Source organism: Ranitomeya variabilis, chromosome 4 (assembly GCF_051348905.1).
Source record: "Ranitomeya variabilis isolate aRanVar5 chromosome 4, aRanVar5.hap1, whole genome shotgun sequence".
Classification (NCBI taxonomy): Eukaryota; Metazoa; Chordata; class Amphibia; order Anura; family Dendrobatidae; genus Ranitomeya; species Ranitomeya variabilis.
Window position 1 is genome coordinate 750,262,747 of NC_135235.1, and position 22,294 is coordinate 750,285,040.

Below are 22,294 nucleotides of genomic sequence, written 5' to 3' on the forward strand. Positions count from 1 at the left end.
ACTGTGCCTCTGTGGCTGTGACTGTGCCTCTGTGGCTGTGACGGTGCCTCTGCGGCCATGAGTGTGCCTCTGCTGCCGTGACTGTGCCTCTGTGGCTGTATCTTTCCATCTGGGGCCGTGACTGTGCCTCTTGGGCCGTGACTGTGCCTCTGATGCCGTGAGTGTGCCTCTGCTGCCATGACAGTGTCTCTGTGGCCGTGACTGTGCCTCTGCGGCTGTGACTTTGCCTCTGTGGCTGTATCTTTCCATCTGGGGCTGTGACTGTGCCTCTGCGGCTGTGACTGTGCCTCTGCTGCCGTGACAGTGCCTCTGCTGCCGTGACAGTGCCTCTGCTGCCGTGACAGTGCCTCTGCTGCTGTGACTGTGCCTCTGCGGCTGTGACTGTGCCTCTGTGACTGTGCCTCTGTGGCTGTGACTGTGCCTCTGTGGCTACCCAAACAAAGTAAAGGACAGCATCCATTCCAGGTGAAAAAAACTCCCTTTATTGTGCCAAATGCAACGTTTCAACCATCAAAGGTCTTTTTCAAGCTTGAAAAATACCTTTGATGGTTGAAACGTCGCATTTGGCACAATAAAGGGAGTTTTTTTCACCTGGAAAGGATGCTGTCCTTCACTTTGTTTGGGTATGTACACTTCCACTTTGGTCCGTGGAACTAGGACAGGCATCCCTCTGAAACAGTTGTGCTTTCAGCTACCTTCTAGTTTGTGCCTCTGTGGCCGTGACAGTGTCTCTGCGGCTGTGTCTTTACCTCTGCGGCTGTATTATTGCCTCTGCAGCTGTACCTCTTTATTGCTGTCTATACTTTTTTCTCTTCTACTGTATTACTGTATCCACAGATGTATGACAAAATCCCCGGTTGCGTGGCAGTACCCCAGCAGTGTGTGGCTGTACCCCAGCAGTATCGCTGTACCCCGGCAGTGGGTGGCTGTACCCCAGCAGTATCGCTGTACCCCGGCAGTGTGTGGCTGTACCCTGGCAGTAACGCTGTACCCCGGCAGTGGGTGGCTGTACCCCAGCAGTATCGCTGTACCCCGGCAGTGGGTTGCTGTACCCCAGCAGTATCGCTGTACCCCGGCAGTGTGTGGCTGTACCCCAGCAGTATTTCTGTACCCCGGCAGTGTGTGGCTGTACCCCAGCAGTATTTCTGTACCCCGTCAGTGTGTGGCTGTACCCCAGCAATATCGCTGTACCCCGTCAGTGTGTGGTTATACCCCAGCAGTATCGCTGTACCCTGGCAGTGTGTGACTGTACCCCGGCAGTGTGTGGCTGTACCCTAGCAGTATCTCTGTACCCCGGCAGTGTGTGGCTGTACCCCAGCAGTATCACTGTCCCCCGGCAGTGTGTGGCTGTACCCCAGCAGTATCACTGTACCCCGGCAGTATTGCTGTAACCCTGCAGTATCACTGTACCCCGGCAGTGTGTGGCAGTACCCCAGCAGTATCGCTGTACCCCGGCAGTATTTCTGTACCCCGGCAGTGTGTGGCTGTACCCTGGCAGTAACGCTGTACCCCGGCAGTGGGTGGCTGTACCCCAGCAGTATCGCTGTGCCCCGGCAGTGGGTGGCTGTACCCCAGCAGTATCGCTGTACCCCGGCAGTGTGTGGCTGTACCCCAGCAGTATCGCTGTACCCCGGCAGTGTGTGGCTGTACCCCAGCAGTATTTCTGTACCCCGTCAGTGTGTGGCTGTACCCCAGCAATATCGCTGTACCCCGTCAGTGTGTGGTTATACCCCAGCAGTATCGCTGTACCATGGCAGTGTGTGACTGTACCCCGGCAGTGTGTGGCTGTACCCTAGCAGTTTCTCTGTACCCCGGCAGTGTGTGGCTGTACCCCAGCAGTATCACTGTCCCCCGGCAGTGTGTGGCTGTACCCCAGCAGTATCACTGTACCCCGGCAGTATTGCTGTACCCCGGCAGTATCACTGTACCCCGGCAGTGTGTGGCTGTACCCTGGCAGTAACGCTGTACCCCGGCAGTGGGTGGCTGTACCCCAGCAGTATCGCTGTACCCCGGCAGTATTTCTGTACCCCGGCAGTGTGTGGCTGTACCCTGGCAGTAACGCTGTACCCCGGTAGTGGGTGGCTGTACCCTGGCAGTAACGCTGTACCCCGGCAGTGGGTGGCTGTACCCCAGCAGTATCGCTGTACCCCGGCAGTATTTCTTTACCCCGGCAGTGTGTGGCTGTACCCTGGCAGTAACGCTGTACCCCGTCAGTGTGTGGCTGTACCCCAGCAATATCGCTGTACCCCGTCAGTGTGTGGTTATACCCCAGCAGTATCGCTGTACCATGGCAGTGTGTGACTGTACCCCGGCAGTGTGTGGCTGTACCCTAGCAGTTTCTCTGTACCCCGGCAGTGTGTGGCTGTACCCCAGCAGTATCACTGTCCCCCGGCAGTGTGTGGCTGTACCCCAGCAGTATCACTGTACCCCGGCAGTATTGCTGTACCCCGGCAGTATCACTGTACCCCGGCAGTGTGTGGCTGTACCCTGGCAGTAACGCTGTACCCCGGCAGTGGGTGGCTGTACCCCAGCAGTATCGCTGTACCCCGGCAGTATTTCTGTACCCCGGCAGTGTGTGGCTGTACCCTGGCAGTAACGCTGTACCCCGGTAGTGGGTGGCTGTACCCTGGCAGTAACGCTGTACCCCGGCAGTGGGTGGCTGTACCCCAGCAGTATCGCTGTACCCCGGCAGTATTTCTGTACCCCGGCAGTGTGTGGCTGTACCCTGGCAGTAACGCTGTACCCCGGCAGTGTGTGGCTGTACCCCAGCAGTATCGCTGTACCCCGGCAGTGTGTGGCTGTACCCCAGCAGTATTTCTGTACCCCGGCAGTGTGTGGCTGTACCCCAGCAGTATCTCTGTACCCCGTCAGTGTGTGGTTATACCCCAGCAGTATCGCTGTACCCCGGCAGTGTGTGGCTGTACCCCAGCAGTATCTCTGTACCCCGGCAGTGTGTGGCTGTACCCCAGCAGTATCACTGTACCCCGGCAGTATTGCTGTACCCCAGTCAGGGCCGGCGTCAGCACCCGGGCAAGTGCCGGGGCCCTGAGCAGGCAGGGGGCCCACTCGCCGTCGGGGACACTGGAGCGCTATAGTGCCGGCTCCCGCGAGTGGACCCATCGCCTGGTCCGGGCCCCGGCACTTGCGATACATTACTTACCTCTCCCGGTTCCAGCGCTGCATCGTCTTCCATCCTCTGACGGTGACGTTCAGGTCAGAGGGCGCGATGACGTCACCAGTGCGCGCCCTCTGCCTGAGCAGTCGCAGCACAGAGAGCATGAAGACGCTGAGGAGTCCAGAGCAGCGACACGCAACGAGAGGTGAGTATTTCATTTTTTATTTTTTTTTTCATATTTGGAGCAATATATGGGGACCATCAGAAGGGGCCCATATATGGAGCATTATATGGGGCTAATTCTATATGGAGCATCTTATGGGGCCAATAATATAGGGAGCATCTTATGAAGCCAAATCTATAGGGAGCATTATATGGGGCCAATTTAATATGGAGCATCTTATGGGACTAATTATATATGGAGCATTTTATATGGCCAATTATATATGGAGCATTATATGGGGCCCATTATACATGGAGCATCTTATGGGGCCAATTATTTGTGAAACATTATATGGGACCCATTCTGTATGGAGCATCATATGGGGCCCATTCTGTATGGAGCACTATATGGGACTCATTATACTGTATGGGGCCCATCATATACTGTATGGAGAATGATATGTGGCCCATATGGGGTCAATTCCGTATGGAGCAATATATGCGGCTCATTCTGTATGGAGCACTCTGTGGTGCCCATTATACTCTATGGAGCATTATATGAGGCTCATTATTCTGTTTGGAGCAATATATGGGGCTCATTATTCTGTATAGAGGACTATGTGGTGCGAATTATACTGTATGGAGCACTATGTGGGGCCATTATACTCTATGGGGCAATATATGGGGCTCATTATTCTGTTTGGAGCAATATATGGGGCTCAATATTCTGTATGGAGCACTATGTGGTGCCCATTATACTGTATGGAGCACTATGTGGGGCCATTATACTGCATGGGGCAATATATGGGGCTCATTATTCTGTTTGGAGCAATATATGGGGCTCAATATTCTGTATAGAGGACTATACTGTCCGGTTTCTGAGCTAATGTAGAATGTACAATAGATATCACTCATGTAATGTAAGAAGTAAGTGAAATCTTTGGGATTGTACTATACCTATATTTCTCTGCCGTATCGGTGCATTATGAATTGTGGTATGTGTTAAAGGGGCCCACTGGGACTCTTTCGCCCAGGACCCATAAAAACATGGAGCCGGCCCTGACCCCAGCTGTACCCCCATCTGTGTCTCTGCGGTCTCACATTTTCAGGTGTCTTCCCCTTGTCTTGCAGGTCCCTCTCTGTCCGCGGTCGGGTGGGCCGCTCCGTGGGATGGGGGTCTGCAGCAGGAGAGCCCTGACGCTGCTCAGCAGTGTGTTTGCAGTGTGCGCTCTGGGGCTCCTGGGGGTTGCTGTCAGCACTGATTACTGGCTCTACCTGGAGGAGGGGGTCCTCCTGCCCCAAAACCAGACCACCGAGATCAAAATGTCGCTGCACTCCGGGCTCTGGAGAGTCTGCTTCCTAGCAGGTAGGGGCAACATGGGGGGTCATGACCCGGAGTCATGTGCTGCTGTGCATGATGTCACACCCCTGTATGTAGTGACGTCACACCCTGTATTCAGTGACATCACACCCTGTATTCCGTGACATCACACCCTGTATTCCGTGACATCACACCCTGTATTCCGTGACATCATACTGTAGCACCCGCCTCCTGTGATTTACAGGCAGATCGTCTGTGTTGTAGGTGAGGAGCGTGGTCGCTGCTTCACCATAGAGTATGTGATGCCCATGAACGTCCAGATGACCTCAGAGTCCACAGTCAGTGTCCTGAGTAAGTAATACCTGCCACTACAGGACCAGCCACCAATACAGGGTCACCGGGGGCAAAGGGCACCAATACAAGTGTCTCCTGGGGCAAAAGGCCGATACAGGGTCAAGGGACAAAGGGACACCCCTCTGTCCTCTCTCCAGGCTCCTCTGTCATCCCTCCAGGCTCCTCTGTCCTCCTTTCTTCAGACTGCTCCTCCTCTGTCCTCCCTCCCTCCAGGCTCCTCTTCTGTCCTTCTCCCTTCAGGCTCCTCCTCTGTCCTCATTCTCCTTTCTCCTCCTCTGTCCTCCTTCTCCTCCCTCCAGACTCCTCCTCCTCCTCCCTCAAGGCTCCTCCTCTGTCTTTCTCCCTTCAGGCTCCTCCTCTGTCCTCCTCCCTTCCTCCAGGCTCCTCTTCTGTCCTTCTCCTTTCTTCAGACTCCTCCTCTGTCCTCCTACCTCCAGGCTCCTCCTCTCTTCAGGCTCCTCCTCTGTCCTCATTCTCCTTTCTCCTTCTCTATCCTCCTCCTCCCTCCAGACTCCTCCTCTGTCCTCCTCCTCCCTCCAGGCTCCTCCTCTCTTTCTCCCTCCCTTCAGGCTCCTACTCTGTCCTCCTCCTTTCTCCTCCTTTGTCCTCCTTCTCCTCCTTCCAGGCTACTCTGTCCTCTTTCTCCTCCCTCTTGGATCCTCTGTCCTTCTCTTCTGTCCTCTTTCTCCTCCCAGGCTTCTCCTCTGTCCTCCTCCCTCCAGACTTTTCCTCTGTCCTTCTCCCTCCAGGCTCCTACTCTGTCCTCCTCCCTCCTGGCTCCTCCTCTGTCCTCCTTCTCTCTCCTCTGTTCTCCTCCCTTCAGGCTCCACCTCTGTCCTCATTCTCCTTCCTTTTGGCTCCTTCTCTGTTCTCCCTCCAGGCTCTTCCTCTGTCCTTCATCCTGGTTCCTCCTCTCTTCTCCTACCTCCAGGCTCCTCTTCTGTCCTCCTTCTCCTCCCTTCAGGTTAATCTTCTGTCCTCCCTCCAGACTCCTCCTTTATCATCCTCCAGACTCCTCCTCTGTTCTTCTCCCTGCAGACTCCTCTGTCCTCCACCCTCCCTTCCACCAGACTCCTCCCCTCCTTCCAGACTCCTCCTTCCTCACTCCCTCCAGACTCCTCCTCCCTCCAGACTCCTCCTCCTTCCTCCAGACTCCTTCCTCTAGATGCCTCCTTACCTTCCTTCAGACTCCTCCCTCAAGAGCCCTCCATCCAGACTCCTCCCTCCTGACTCCTCTCCCTCCCGACTCCTCTCCCTCCCTCCAGATTCCTTCTCCTTCATCCCTCCTTCCAGACTCCTCCCTCCTCTCCCTCCCTCCAGACTCCTCCTCCTCCCTCCATACTTTTTCTCCTTCCTCCCTCGCTCCAGACTCCTCCTCACTCCAGACTCATCCTCTTCCCTCCAGACTCATCCTCCAGACTCCTCCCTCCAGACTCCTCCTTCCCACCAGAATCTTCCTCCCTCCAGACTCCTCCTCCTCCCTCCAGACTCACCCTCCTCACTCCACTCACCCTCCTCACTCGACTCACCCTCCTCACTCGACTCCTCCTACTCCCTCCCTTCTTCCAGACTCCTTCTTCCTTCCTCCTCTTCTCCCTGCTTCCAGTATTCTCCTCCCTCCAGACTTTTTCTCCCTCCCTCTAGGCTCCTCAATCCAGACTCCTCCTCTATCTCCCTCCATCCAGACTCCTCCACCCTCCAGACTCCTTCCTCCTTCCCAGCAGAATCTTCCTCCCTTCAGACTCCTTGTCCCTCCCTCCAGACTCCTTCTCACTCCAGACTCCTCCTTCTCCCTCCAGACTCCTCCTTCCTGACTCCTCCTCTCCTTCCAGACTCCTCCTCCTATCCCTCCTTCCCGACTCCTCCTCCTCTCCCTCCAGACTCCTCCTCCCTCCAGATGCCTCCTCCCTCCAGACTCCTCCTCCTTCCTCCCGACTCCTCCCTCCCTACAGAATCTTCCCTCCCTACAGACTCCTCTTTCCAGACTCCTTCCTCCCTCCAGACTCCTCCTCCCTCCAGACTCTACTTCCCTCCAAACTCCTCCTCTCTCCAGACTTCTCCTCCCTCCAGACTCCTCCTCCGTCCCTCCAGACTCCTTCCTCCTCTGTCCTCCTCCTCCCTGCAAACTCCCCTGTCTTCCACCTCCCTCCAGACTCCTCCTTCCTCCCTCCAAACTCCTCCTCCTCCCTCCAGACTCCTCCTCCCTCCAGACTCCTTCCCCACTCCCTCCAGACTCCTTCCTCCCTCTCTCCAGAATCCTCCTTCCTCCTTCCCTCCTCTTCTCCCTGCCTGTAGTATCCTCCTCCTCTCTCCATCACTTCCTCTGGACTCCTCATCCCTCCAGACTTTTTCTCCTTCCTCACTCCAGACTCCTCCTCACTCCAGACTCCTCCTCCTTCCTACCAGACTCCTCCTTCCTCCCTCTAAACTCCTCACTCCAGACTCCTCCCTCCTTCCAGACTCCTCCCTCCCCAGACTCCTCCTCTTTCCCTCAAGACTTCTCCTACCCTTCCTGCAGACTCCTCCATCCTTTCTCCTTCCCTTCAGACTCCTCCTTCCTCCTTCCTTCTCTCTCCCTCCAGACTCCTTCTCCTTCCTCCCTCTCTCTAGACTCCTCCTCCTCTTCTCCCTCCCTCCAGAATCCTCCTTCCCTCCTTTTCTCCCTGCCTCCAGTATCCTCCTCCTCCCTCCATCACTTCCTCCGGACTCCTCCTCCCTCCAGACTTTTTCTCCTTTCTCCCTCCCTCCAGACTCCTCCTCCAGACACATCCTCCTCACTCCAGACTCATCCTCCAGACTCCTCCTCCTCTAACTCCCTCCTTCCAGACTCCTCTTCCCTCCCTCCAGTCTCCTCCATCCTTCCCATCAGACTCCTCCTCCCTCCAGACTCCTCCTTCCTCCCAACTCCTCCTCACTCCAGACTCCTCTTCTTTCCCTCAAGACTCCTCCTACCCTTCCTGCAGACTCCTCCATTCTCTCTCCCTCCCTCCAGACTCCTTCCTCCTCTCTCCCTACAGATGCCTCCCTCCAGACTCCTACTCCCTCCTTCCAGACTCCTCCTCTCCCTCCAGACTCCTCTCTCACTCCAGATTCCTCCTCTCTCCCTGCAGACTCCTCCTTCACCCTCCCAACTTCTCCTCTCCCTCCCTCGACTCCTTCTTCCTCCCTCTTCTCCCTGCCTCTACTCGCCTCCCTCCATCACTCCCTCCAGACTCCTCCCTCCCTTCCTCCAGACTCCTCCCTCCCTTCCTCCAGATTCCTCCTCCCTCCCGACTCCTCCTCTCCCTCCTTCCCGACTCCTCCTTCCCTCCAGACTCCTCCTTCCTCCCTCCAGACTCCTTCTCCTTCTCTCCAGACTCCTTCCTCCCACCAGAATCTTCCTCCCTTCAGACTCCTTCTCCTCCCTTCCTCCCTCCAGTGTCCTCCTCCTCACTCCAGAGTCCTCCTTACTCCAGAGTCCTCCTCACTCCAGACACACCCTCCTTACTCCAGACACAACCTCCTCACTCCAGACTCCTCCTTCTGACTTTCTCCTCCCTCCCTCCAGGCTCCTCCATCCAGACCCCTCCCTCCTGACTCCTCTCTCCAGACTCCTCTTTCTAGACTCTTCCCTCCCTCCAGACTCCGTCTTCCTCCCTCCAGACTCCTCCCTCCCTCCAGACTTCTCCTTCCCTCCAGACTCCTCCCTCCCAACAGACTCCCCCCTCTTTTCATACTCCTTTTCCCTTCAAACCCCTGCTCCTCCCTACAGACTCCTCAGGCCTCCAGACTTCTTGTCCCTCCAGACTCTTCCCTCCTGACAGGCTCCTCCTCTCTCCAGACCCCTCCCTCTCTCCAGACTCCTCCCTCCCTCTCCTCCCAAAACCAGACTCCTCATCCCTCCACACTCCTCCTCGGTCCCTCCAGACTCCTCCCTCCACACTCGTTTGACAGTTGTCACACCCCCATACACATTAGATGGAGGGCATTCCTGCTGGGATGTATGACTCTAATAACAGAGCTGCAGCGCCACCTACAGGTTATAAGGGAAATGAATGGTAAATGTTCCCACTGTTCCCCTTTTTGTCCCATCATTGCCCTCTCAGGACACTGATGACCTCTCCTCTCTGCCCTTCCAGAAATGATCCGCTCGGCCACCCCCTTCCCCCTGGTCAGCCTGTTCTTCATGTTCATCGGCTTCATCCTTAATAATGTGGGACACATCCGCCCTCACCGGACCATCCTGGCCTTCGTCTCCGGCATCTTCTTCATCCTCTCTGGTGAGTATTCACTATGGGATAAGCAGAGAGCTGCAGCACAGAGGATGTCAGGAGAGAGGAGATCACAGCTGAGAGTTACATGGAGGAGGAGCAGGATCCCAGCAGCACAGAGGATGTCAGGAGAGGAGATCACAGCTGAGAGTTACATGGAGGAGGAGCAGGATCCCAGCAGCACAGAGGATGTCAGGAGAGGAGGAGATCACAGCTGAGAGTTACATGGAGGAGGAGCAGGATCCCCAGCAGCACAGAGGATGTAAGGAGAGGAGGAGATCACAGCTGAGAGTTACATGGAGGAGGAGCAGGATCCCAGCAGCACAGAGGATGTCAGGAGAGGAGATCACAGCTGAGCGTTACATGGAGGAGGAGCAGGATCCCAGCAGCACAGAGGATGTCAGGAGAGGAGGAGATCACATCTGAGAGTTACATGGAGGGAGGAGCAGGATCCCCAGCAGCACAGAGGATGTCAGGAGAGGAGGTCACAGCTGAGAGTTACATGGAGGAGGAGCAGGATCCCAGCAGCACAGAGGATGTCAGGAGAGGAGGAGATCACAGCTCAGAGTTACATGGAGGAGGAGCAGGATCCCCAGCAGCACAGAGGATGTCAGGAGAGGAGATCACAGCTGAGAGTTACATGAAGGAGGAGCAGGATCCCCAGCAGCACAGAGGATGTCAGGAGAGGAGGAGATCACAGCTGAGAGTTACATGAGGGAGGAGCAGGATCCCCAGCAGCACAGAGGATGTCAGGAGAGGAGGTCACAGCTGAGAGTTACATGGAGGAGGAGCAGGATCCCCAGCAGCACAGAGGATGTCAGGAGAGAGGAGATCACAGCTGAGAGTTACATGGAGGAGGAGCAGGATCCCCAGCAGCACAGAGGATGTCAGGAGAGGAGGAGATCACAGCTGAGAGTTACATGGAGGAGGAGCAGGATCCCCAGCAGCACAGAGGATGTCAGGAGAGGAGGAGATCACAGCTGAGAGTTACATGGAGGAGGAGCAGGATCCCAGCAGCACAGAGGATGTCAGGAGAGAGGAGATCACAGCTGAGAGTTACATGGAGGAGGAGCAGGATCCCCAGCAGCACAGAGGATGTCAGGAGAGGAGATCACAGCTGAGAGTTACATGGAGGAGGATCAGGATCCCCAGCAGCACAGAGTATTTCAGTGCCTGCTATAACATGTCACTTTGTAGTGTCTCCCCCTGTTCCGATGTTTCCGGACCCTGTAATCTGGGATTAGCACAGTTGTGATTTCCTATAATGCAGATAGTAATATGCAGTTCTGTTAGTGGCGCCACCTACTGCCAGGATAGATTAGTGGCAGATCTTCACCTGAACTGTCTTGTCCCACCCCGAATCCCCCTCCTTCAGAACCCCAGAATTCATAATATACTGTAGTCCTATGACCTCCCCGCAAATAATATGCCACACGTTTCCCTGGGCCTCCATAAATAGCAGCCCCCCACTAGGAGCCGCAAGGACCCCCATCCACAGCTCACCCAGGACACCCGTCCACTGCTCACCCACTCGCTCAAGACCCCTATAAATGACACACTCTCATCCATTGGGTAATTTATAGAAAATGGCAGAAAAAAAGTGGGAACTACTGGCACCAAATCCCTTGCGGGGAGCTGTGTGAAACGTTCTCAGCCTGCACACAAACCACAGGCCGCTGTCAGAGTCCAGGAGCCCACCCAAAAAAAACAAATGAAAACACAGAGTCCAATAGAGAAGAAGGTGAACCCTGTTATTGTTCCTGGGGAAGATACCATTATCATCCCCACCACTTACACCAACTTGTCATGAACCGGTGTTGTTTGGTTACCCCTGGTTCTTTCTGAAGGGGATTTATCTATATCCCACTTCCCAGTTCCAGTTTGGGACTTGCAGCTCTCTGGTGGCCCCCTTACCCTCAGGTCAGACCAGTACCGCACCTAGGATAATTAGTCGCCAGAAAGGCTGCCTGCTATGTACTGGCTAATGGGCACACTGCAGCGAGGGCGATATAACTACTCCCACTCAGGCGGGAACAATAATTATCAACTCCGCCGTCGCTACAAAGCCTCCCAATCGCACAGGACAAATCCCGCTGCCACCAGCTCCGATTTCTTAATTATTAAAGGGTCCGGAGCCCACCCTGATTAGTAGCATAATTCACTTCTGAGGATGTGACCGTACGTTATAGAGCAAGGAGAGACAAAGCTAGTAATTTTTTATTTTACTCCAAAAAAGGTAGGCAGTGTGTACAGAGGTATAAAAAGGTATTATAAAGAAGACAAGTATCGTATGTACTGTACAATTACAAATAAAAAAAGGATTAAAGTTGAAAAAACGTTTACATATCGTTATGTCATCTGATCTCATGGCTGACCGTGTGCTGTGGAAGAGGGGACACATCTAGATGCATACCACACATCTGTAGAGCAGCTAGACACCAGACAAAGACACGTGAAGCCTGCTGCTTCGCTCACTTATTTCCTAGCCTAAAACCAAGGCACTCCCCCTGTGATGACCTCACTTAGAGGCTGAATTCTCCCCTTTTCTTAGAGTTATGGCAACCATTTTAATGCCTAGCTCGCTGTATGAACCTCGTATATTAAAGACACAATGATCTGAAGGTGCGCCACGTCAGGACGATTCTTTTTAGTGTAAACACGGCGTAGTTACACAACCCGCTTACGGAGAAACCTGCCCCTTGCACTCTTTGGGTTTAGCTTCTAGCGATTTCATGGGGTTATTGATCTCTCGATGGACATCCGGAATATATAATCCTTATATCTCTTGCTCTGATTGGTGCCAATATATATACCCTTAAAAGAACAATAGAATCTCATGCTTTCTGGACCAGTTCTAGCCAGTACCAGGTGGGAGGGAGGAATGAGGAGGGTAGACAGACTTGTCTGTCGCAGCATAGAGCCATATAAATTCTTGAGGGAGGGGGGAAATGAGGGGTTTAGGATTACACACACAGGAAGAGGGAGAAAGAGTGGCTTAGAATTCCAGCCTTGTGTTGGCAGGCAGAGGAAACTGCAGCTGAGAGCCCTGTATGTGTAAGTGAAGTAATCATCACTTTCCTATTTCCTGACAGTCCCCATCATGACTCGATAAAGGATTCTTATACCCCGAGGGTGAGGGCCACCTTCTTTAATTTACCATCTGTCGTTAGACCCCCCAAATACCACCACCTGCCTGAGACCACCTCTGTTCTCAGTGATGACTCATGTACCGCTCTCACCCCTCAGATCTCTCTCTGTATACAGTGATGACTCACGGGCCACTCTTGCCTCTCAGGTCTCTCTCTATACAGTGATGACTCACGGGCCACTCTTGCCTCTCAGGTCTCTCTCTCTGTATACAGTGATGACTCACGGGCCACTATTGCCTCTCCGATCTCTCTCTGTATACAGTGATGACTCACGGGCCACTCTTGCCCCGCAGGTCTCTCTCTGTATACAGTGATGACTCACAGGACGCTCTTACCCCGCAGGTCTCTCTTTGTGTACAATGATAACTCATGGGCCACTCTTGCCTCTCAGATCTCTCTCTGTATACAGTGATGACTCACGGGCCACTCTTGCCTCTCAGGTCTCTCTCTGGTGGTCGGGCTGGTTCTCTACATTTCCAGCATTAATGATGAGCTCCTGAATCGGCCGCGGGACGCGGAGTCTGTCTTTGGCTACAAGTACGGCTGGTCCTTCGCCTTCGCTGCTATCTCCTTTCTGCTGACGGAGGTAGGTGGCGGATGATGGGGGTAGTTGTACGGTAACGGTGAGGTGCTAATAGCAGGGTGTCTTCCACAGAGTGCGGGGGTGATGTCCGTCTACCTGTTCATGAAGCGGTATACGGCGGAGGACGCCTACCGGCCGCACCCCGGCTACTACCGGCCGCGGCTCAGCAACTGCTCCGACTACTCCGGCCAATTCCTGCACCCCGAGGCATGGGCGAGGGGCCGGAGCCCCTCAGATATCTCCAGCGAGGCCTCGCTGCCGATGGGGTCCAACTACCCGGCGCTGCTGAAGTGTCCTGACTATGACCAGATGTCATCCTCCCCCTGCTGAACCGACCGGACCCCTAGGACTCATCCACCGCCCCCACACGTGTCCGGGGGTCCACCAGAGCCGGTCACAGGAGTCCCGGCCGCACATGAGCCCCCCGTAGGTAGGAAAACCAGCTCTGCACAGCCGCAACCGGGCCAAAGAGTTCAACACCCCCAGAGGCGTCTACAGTCTAGTGAGTGGAACCACCACAGTGGAAGGACACGGAATCCTGGTATACTCCAGTCACCTCCAGAGCTGCAGTCACTATTCTGCTGTCATATCATTTCTTATCCTGCAGTCACTCTTCTGATGTTACATCCTGATTTATCCTCCAGTCACCTCCAGAGCTGCACTCACTATTCTGCTGTTACATCAGGTCAAATACTCCAGTCACCTCCAGAGCTGCAGTCACTGTTCTGCTCTTATATCGTGGTTGTTTTTGCTGCTCTGAGATAGAGGATAAGTTTCCACATTCTGGGATATTCCTGTTTTATTAACTATCGTTTGCTGCGTGACTTCTGGCGTTGTGCTTCTCTCACCTGTCTTTCTCCTGGCTGTCACACAAAGTTTTGCGTGTCTCTTGCCCAGAGTTGTGCGTCTATCACAACACATCTATCGTGTGACCAGGGGCTTCTTGCCTGTCCCTAACACTAGGGGGAGCCCTAGCCCGCCCTATTCCCAGGGATACTTCTGAACGTGAAGAGGCCGGGGCCTCTGACCTTGCCTTATCTCCTAAGACAGCCCTCCGTCTGTTCTCTTCCGCCACCCAGGGAAGAGGGGGCGCTACTGTGCACCGTAGTACACCAACCCGACAAGGCAACACAAACAAGGGTTAACAGAAAACTCCAGACATACAAAAAATTCACACACATACAAGAGAGGAATCCAACAGGGTGTGCAGGAAAGGCAAGAAAGCAAAACAGAAAAGGATAAGGAATTTCCACACATACAAACCAAGCAACAGTCACAGATAAATCCTCCAACTCTCCTTCTCATATGTGCTCCTCTCCCACCATTAGCCATGCAGCAAATGCTAGCTCTGACAAGGATTAGTAACAAAGCCCAGATTATAAAGGAGAAAGGAATGGCTAACCGAGCTCAGCTGAGCACAGGGAATTCCAACATGGCCAATTAACCCCTGTTCTGCCAGAAGGAAGAAACACCATTAAAATGAAGAAGTGCCTCTTCTCAGCACCGGAGTAGGAGCAATTAGGTGCTGCGGTCTTCTGGCTCCACAATGTCGCGGTAACCCCGTGACAGCATCCTTCGCCCGGCGTCGTTCGTCTCTCGTCCGGAGTTGTGCTTCTCTCGCCCGTCTCTTGCCCGGCGTTGTGTGTCTCTCGCCCGGCGTTTGGCTCTCACCTATCTCTTGCCCGGCCTTGTGTGTCTCTCACCGGCATTATGCGTCTCTCGCCCATCTCTCCCCAAAGTTATTCGTCTCTCATCCAGAGTTGCTCGGCTCTCGCCCGTCTCTCCCCGGTGTTTTGCGTCTCTCGCCCGGAGTTATTAGTCTTTAAGTCGTCTTTTCCCCGGCATTGTGCATCTCTCGCCAGGAGTTGTTCAGCTCTTGCCCGTCTCTCCCCGGTGTTATGTGTCTCTCGCCCGTCTCTCCCCTGCGTTGTCCGGCTCTCGCCCGACTCTCCCCGGCGTTGTGCGGCTCTCGCCCGTCTCTTCCCGGTGTTGTGCGGCTCTTGCCCGTCTCTCCCCGGTGTTGTGCGGCTCTTGCCCGGCGTTGTGCGGCTCTCGCCCCTTTCTCCCTGGAGTTGTGCCTCTCTCGCCCATCTCTCCCCGGCGTTGTGCCTCTCTCGTCCGTCTCTCCCCAGCGTTGTGCCTCTCTCGCCCATCTCTCCCCGGCGTTGTGCGGCTCTCGCCCCTTTCTCCCTGGAGTTGTGCCTCTCTCGCCCGTCTCTCCCCGGCGTTGTGCCTCTCTCGTCCGTCTCTCCCCGGCGTTGTGCCGCTCTCGCCCGTCTCTCCCCGGCGTTGTGCCGCTCTCGCCCGTCTCTCCCCGGCGTTGTGCCGCTCTCGCCCGTCTCTCCCCGGCGTTGTGCCGCTCTCGCCCGTCTCTCCCCGGCGTTGTGCCGCTCTCGCCCGTCTCTCCCCGGCGTTGTGCCGCTCTCGCCCGTCTCTCCCCGGCGTTGTGCCGCTCTCGCCCGTCTCTCCCCGGCGTTGTGCCGCTCTCGCCCGTCTCTCCCCGGCGTTGTGCCGCTCTCGCCCGTCTCTCCCCGGCGTTGTGCCGCTCTCGCCCGTCTCTCCCCGGCGTTGTGCCGCTCTCGCCCGTCTCTCCCCGGCGTTGTGCCGCTCTCGCCCGTCTCTCCCCGGCGTTGTACCTCTCTCGCCCGTCTCTCCCCGGCGTTGTACCTCTCTCGCCCGTCTCTCCCCGGCGTTGTGCCTCTCTCACCCGTCTCTCCCCGGCGTTGTGCGGCTCTCGCCCGTCTCTCCCCGGCGTTGTGCGGCTCTCGCCCATCTCTCCCCGGTGTTGTGCGTCTCTCGCCCGGTGTTGTTCGGCTCTCGCCCCTTTCTCCCTGGAGTTGTGCCTCTCTCGCCCATTTCTCTCCTGTGTTGTGCCTCTCTTGCCCATCTCTCCCTGGCGTTGTTCGGCTCTCGCCCATTTCTCCCTGGTGTTGTGCGGCTCTCGCCCGTTTCTCTCCGGTGTTGTGCGGCTCTCGCCCGTTTCTCTCCGGTGTTGTGCGGCTCTCGCCCGTTTCTCTCCGGTGTTGTGCGGCTCTCGCCCGTCTCTCTCCGGTGTTGTGAGGCTCTCGCCCGCCTCTCCCCGGCGTTGTGCGGCTCTCGCCCATCTCTCCCCGGTGTTGTGCGTCTCTCGCCCGGTGTTGTTCGGCTCTCGCCCCTTTCTTCCTGGAGTTGCGCCTCTCTCGCCCATTTCTCTCCTGTGTTGTGCCTCTCTTGCCCATCTCTCCCTGGCGTTGTTCGGCTCTCGCCCGTTTCTCCCTGGTGTTGTGCGGCTCTCGCCCGTTTCTCTCCGGTGTTGTGCGGCTCTCGCCCATCTCACCTGCTCTGCATAGAGTTAATGAATTTATTACAAATCCGCTGATGAAGGAGATCGGTAACATTCACGTGATCCGGCACCAAGGAGAACGGACAGGTGCCGGATTATCGGACTGTGAGATCAGTCGCTTGCCCAGATTATTGGACACTCTGGATCGGCATCTGCCGGATCATCGGACTTTCTAGAATTGGGTGTGAGGATCCCAGACTCCCTGGATCATAATAAAGTGCTGGATTATTGGACTTTCTAGACGATCAGCTTCCAGATTATTGTAGTTTTGTAGATTAGCGACAGTGGCCCCTCAGGCGCCGGATTATCAGACTGTCTGTGTGTTGTAGTGATGGAGGATGAGTGTGATGTCCGATCAGACCCCGGATAATGAATGGGAGAGACTGAGGAATGATTGGCAGCAGCCCTGGAGCATCGGACGAGGCACTGCCGCTCATCGCTGCCGCGGTGCCTGGTTCTTGTGCTTTTCTTTGATTTGCGCCTCGTTCTCACCTGTGTTGTTTTCTGTGTTGTGGGCCAAGTCCAATGTTTTCTCCTCTTTCATTGATTGCTCCTTTTTTAAAAAGTTGCAAAGTTTTGGAGCAGCTCCATCGTCAGTATCTGGTGACCGCCCGTCTCCTCCATCGTCAGTATCTGGTGACCGCCCGTCTCCTCCATCGTCAGTATCTGGTGATCGCCCGTCTCCTCCATCGTCAGTATCTGGTGACCGCCCGTCTCCTCCATCTTCAGTATCTGGTGACCGCCCGTCTCCTCCATCGTCAGTATCTGGTGACCGCCCGTCTCCTCCATCGTCAGTATCTGGTGACCGCCTGTCTCCTCCATCGTCAGTATCTGGTGATCGCCCGTCTCCTCCATCGTCAGTATCTGGTGATCGCCCGTCTCCTCCATCGTCAGTATCTGGTGATCGCCCGTCTCCTCCATCATCAGTATCTGGTGACCGCCCGTCTCCTCCATCGTCAGTATCTGGTGACCGCCCGTCTCCTCCATCATCAGTATCTGGTGACCGCCTGTCTCCTCCATCGTCAGTATCTGGTGATCGCCCATCTCCTCCATCGTCAGTACCTGGTGACCGCCCGTCTCCTCCATCGTCAGTATCTGGTGATCGCCCGTCTCCTCCATCATCGCTATCTGGTGATCGCCCGCCTCCTCCATCATCAGTATCTGGTGATCGCCTGTCTCCTCCATCATCGCTGTCTGGTGACCGCCCATCTCCTCCATCGTCAGTATCTGGTGCCCGCCCGTCACCTCCATCATCAGTATCTGGTGATCGCCTGTCTCCTCCATCGTCAGTACCTGGTGACCGCCCGTCTCCTCCATCATCGCTATCTGGTGACCGCCCGTCTCCTCCATCGTCAGTATCTGGTGATCGCCCGTCTCCTCCATCATCGCTGTCTGGTGACCGCCCATCTCCTCCATCATCAGTATCTGGTGATCGCCCGTCTCCTCCATCATCGCTGTCTGGTGACCGCCCGTCTCCTCCATCGTCAGTATCTGGTGATCGCCCGTCTCCTCCATCATCGCTGTCTGGTGACCGCCCATCTCCTCCATCATCAGTATCTGGTGATCGCCCGTCTCCTCCATCATCGCTGTCTGGTGACCTCACTGTACGCGGTGCCGAGTTTACGCGAGTTTTGCACTGACGAGGGCCGATAGCCCCAAACACGGTGTCTGCAAATTGAGATTCTGATTAGTCTTTTCTCCTAAGTCTTATTACAAGACTCGGTACAGTGTTGATTGTGACTATCCTACTTCCAACAGGTGGCGCTATAGAGTTCAAGTCCTCTCATTCCCCTGTACATGGATTCCCCTCCCCCACAGATGCCATATAGCGCACTATGTCCGCACCGCTGCGCACATCTCCGGTAATGAGGGGCGTCATTAGTGCAGAGATATAGGGCACGCTCTCACACATCAGTGATCCCAGATCAGCGGAGACCACTCTCCACAGAGTCCCCCATACAGTGGAGGCGGAGGGGAGCGTTATCCCCCTGCAGGGTCCGGGACCATCTCTATAATCCCATCTCTAAATCTCCTTTTTGAGGATTTATTCTCAGAAATCCCATAAAATTTAGATGATGCAGCAGAAGAAAGAAAACACACAACACCTCCATGAAATGGGTCATGTAATCAGCAGGGTGACAAAGCGGGTCACCATAGCCCTGCAGCTATAGGAAGAACTGCCTGAGTACCGACCATCTACACCACAGTGCAGCAAGGAATGGCTGATACCAGGGAGTAATAGATTGTAGTCACTTATGTATAGTGCCATCCCTTAGTAAATAGTCCACCCACTTATAGCGTCATCCCTTAGTATAGAGTGTACTCACTTATTATGTATAGCGCCATCCCTTAGTATATAGTGTGCTCTCTTATGTACAGCACCATCCCTTAGTATATAGTCCACTCACTTATTATGTATAACACCGTCCCTTAGTATATAGTGTACTTACTTATGTATAGCACCATCCTTTAGTATATGGTGTCCTCACTTATGTATAGCGCCGTCCTTTAGTATATAGTGTAATCACTTATGGATAGCGCTGTCCCTTAGTATATAGTTTACTCACTTATTATGTATAGCGCCATCCCTTAGTATATAGTGTACTCACTTATGTATAGCGCCGTCCATTAGTATATAGTGTACTCACTTATGTATAGCGCTGTCCCTTAGTATATAGTGTACTCACTTATTATGTATAGTGCCATCCCTTAGCTTTCTTGTTATATACAGTGACTTCCTTAATCACACAGTTCCAGCTTTTATTATATATAACACTGTCCCATTATTGCAATGTCCTCTCTTGTTATATACAGCACCGGCTCTTAGATAGCGTATTCTGATTATTTTTGTTAATCTCCGCACCTTCTCATACTCTTGTGTGAGACATAAAATGACTACTGATAGCACAGCATGTGAACAAAAGACCATCAGCTCACTCCATTAGTAAAGAAGGTTTCCCATGTTGCATCAGCCGTTATTTCTTTTTGTATCTAACCTAACGCTATAATTAACAAAAATAATGAGAATCAGACATGTAAAAGGTACACTATCTAACAAAGGACAGCGCAGTACATAATAGAGGACGCTGTAGTAAGGGACAGGGCAGTACAGAATAGATGACACTATGTAATAAGGGACAGCACTGTACAAAACAGAAAGGGAACTATGCAATAAGGGCCACCGCTGTACATAACTATGTAATAAGAGGCAGGAATATACATAACAAGAGGGCAGTAAAATACATAACAGAATGGCACTATGTAATAAGTGACAGCACTGTACATAACCGAGAGGGCACTATGTAATAAGGGACAGGAATATACATAGCAAGAGGGCAGTAAAATGCATAACAAAATGGCACTATGTAATAAGGCACGGCAGTGTACATAACAAGAGACTGCACTGTGCAAACTGTAAAGCACTGAGGAATATGTTAGCACTATATAAACATAGATTATTATAACAAGAGATGACACTATGTAATAAGGGGTAGCACTGTACGTAACCAGAGAGGGCTCCTTGTAATAAGGGACAGCACTGTACATAACGAGAGGGCACTATGTAATAATGGATGGTAATATACATAACAAAAGGGCACTATGTAATAAGGCATGGCAATATACATAACAAGAGACTACTTTTTGCAATAAGGAACGGTAATATATGTAACAAGAGAGGACACTGTAATAAGGGACATCACTGTACATAACAGATGGCAATATGCAATAAGTACGTAGCTGTACATAACAGAGGACACTATGTAATAAGGGACAGCACTGTACATAACAGAGAGGGCACTATGTAATAAGGGATGGTAATATACATAACAAGTGAGGACACTAATACGGGACGATTCTATACATAACAAGAGGACACTGTAATAAAGAATTGTGCTATACATAATCGAAAATATGTAATAAAGGTTGGTAATATACATAACAAAAGAGGACATATAATTTGTTAATAGTGCTACACATAACAAGAGGGCACTATGCAATAAGGGATGGTGCTACACATAATAAGAGAGGGCACTATGTAATAAAGGATGTTCCTGTACATAACAAGAGATGGCGCTGTCTAAAAAGAGATGTTGCTGTACATAACAAGACAGATCACAATGTATTAAGGGACTATCCTGTACATAACAAGAAAGGGTGCTGTGTAATAAGGGAAGGTGGTGTACATAACGAGAGAGGGCACAATGTAATAAGGTATGGTGCTGTAGATAACAAAAGAGGGCATTATATAATAAAAAAAACATATGGTACATAAGGAGAGAGAGGACTATGTAATAAGGCATGGCGCTACACATAACAAGAGGGAGCACTATGTAATAAGGGATGGCATTATTAAATTGATCCTGAAGTGAAAGGTCACTGATTCGAATCGAAGAGCACCCATGAAGAATGTTTCCCAATAAAAGAAAAACCGCATCATCCAGCTCATCGATAGTCTCTTGGCCAAGAAAATTGCCAAACTGCATCATTTGAGCGCTATGAAAACTGGAAGAATATGAAATGAAGTCCGTCCATCCATTCAGAAGCCAAACGGAGGATGTCCAGGCAAAATATCAGAGTCAATAAGTCGGCACTATGTAAAAAGGGACGGTGCTATACATAACAAAGGATGGCACTATGTAATAAGGGACAGTGCTGTACATAAAAGGAGAGGGCAAAATGTAATAAGCGACAGCGCTGTAAATAACAAGAGAGAGAACAATGTAATAAGCGACACCACTGTACATAACAAAAGTGGGTGCTATGTAATAAGGGACGATTCTGTACATACCAAAAGAGGGCATTATGTAATAAGGTACGGCGCTGTACATTTCAGAGAGGGCACTATGTAGTAAGGGACAGAGCTGTACATAACCAGAGAGGTCACCACGTAATTAGGGACAGTCCTGTACATAACAAGAAAGGGTACTATGTAGTAATTGAAGAAGCTGTACTGCACCCTGGTGGAGTCCTGTGTGCACTATATGGAGGTATATTCAGTACTGCCCCCTGGTGGAGTCCTATGTGCACTATATGGAGGTATATTCTGCACTGCCCCCTGGTGGAGTCCTGTGTGCACTATATGGAGGTATATTCAGTACTGCCCCCTGGTGGAGTCCTGTGTGCACTATATGGAGGTATATTCTGTACTGCTCCCTGGTGGAGTCCTGTGTGCACTATATGGAGGTATATTCAGTACTGCCCCCTGGTGGAGTCCTGTGTGCACTATATGGAGGTATATTCAGTACTGCCCCCTGGTGGAGTTCTGTGTGCTCTATATGGAGGTATATTCTGTACTGCCCCCTGGTGGAGTCCTGTGTGCACAATATGGAGGTATATTCTGTACTGCCCCGTGGTGGAGTCCTGTGTGCACAATATGGAGGTATATTCTGTACTGCTCCCTGGTGGAGTCCTGTGTGCACTATATGGAGGTATATTCTGTACTGCTCCCTGGTGGAGTCCTGTGTGCTCTATATGGAGATATATTCTGTACTGCCCCCTGGTGGAGTCCTGTGTGCTCTATATGGAGGTATATTCTGTACTGCCCCCTGGTGGAGTCCTGTGTGCTCTATATGGAGGTATATTCTGTACTGCCCCCTGGTGGAGTTCTGTGTGCACTATATGGAGGTATATTCTGTACTGCCCCCTGGTGGAGTCCTGTGTGCTCTATATGGAGATATATTCTGTACTGCCCCCTGGTGGAGTCCTGTGTGCTCTATATGGAGGTATATTCTGTACTGCCCCCTGGTGGAGTTCTGTGTGCACTATATGGAGGTATATTCTGTACTGCCCCCTGGTGGAGTCCTGTGTGCTCTATATGGAGATATATTCTGTACTGCCCCCTGGTGGAGTCCTGTGTGCACTATATGGAGGTATATTCTGTACTGCCCCCTGGTGGAGTCCTGTGTGCACTATATGGAGGTATATTCTGTACTGCCCACTGGTGGAGTCCTGTGTGCTCTATATGGGGGTATATATTGTACTGCCCACTGGTGGAGTCCTGTGTGCTCTATATGGAGGTATATTCTGTACTGCCCCCT

The 22,294-nt window shown here is 53.0% G+C and overlaps 1 protein-coding gene across 2 annotated transcripts in view; it reads left to right on the forward strand.

Moving 5' to 3' along the window:
- Window positions 1–16,494, forward strand: part of CACNG5 (calcium voltage-gated channel auxiliary subunit gamma 5) — a 28,605-nt gene extending 12,111 nt beyond the window's left edge. Inside the window, exons 1-6 of one of the 2 annotated variants that reach the window (XM_077254694.1) lie at window positions 3,192–3,320; window positions 4,409–4,643; window positions 4,863–4,949; window positions 9,071–9,211; window positions 12,792–12,937; window positions 13,007–16,494. In XM_077254694.1, the coding sequence (XP_077110809.1) occupies window positions 4,448–4,643; window positions 4,863–4,949; window positions 9,071–9,211; window positions 12,792–12,937; window positions 13,007–13,264 (828 nt within the window). In that variant the 5' untranslated portion in view covers window positions 3,192–3,320; window positions 4,409–4,447 and the 3' untranslated portion in view covers window positions 13,265–16,494. Of the gene's footprint in view, window positions 1–3,191; window positions 3,321–4,408; window positions 4,644–4,862; window positions 4,950–9,070; window positions 9,212–12,791; window positions 12,938–13,006 lie in introns of those variants that run through there. The other variant, XM_077254693.1, reaches the window with a different exon arrangement.
- The last annotated feature ends 5,800 nt before the right edge of the window (window positions 16,495–22,294 follow it).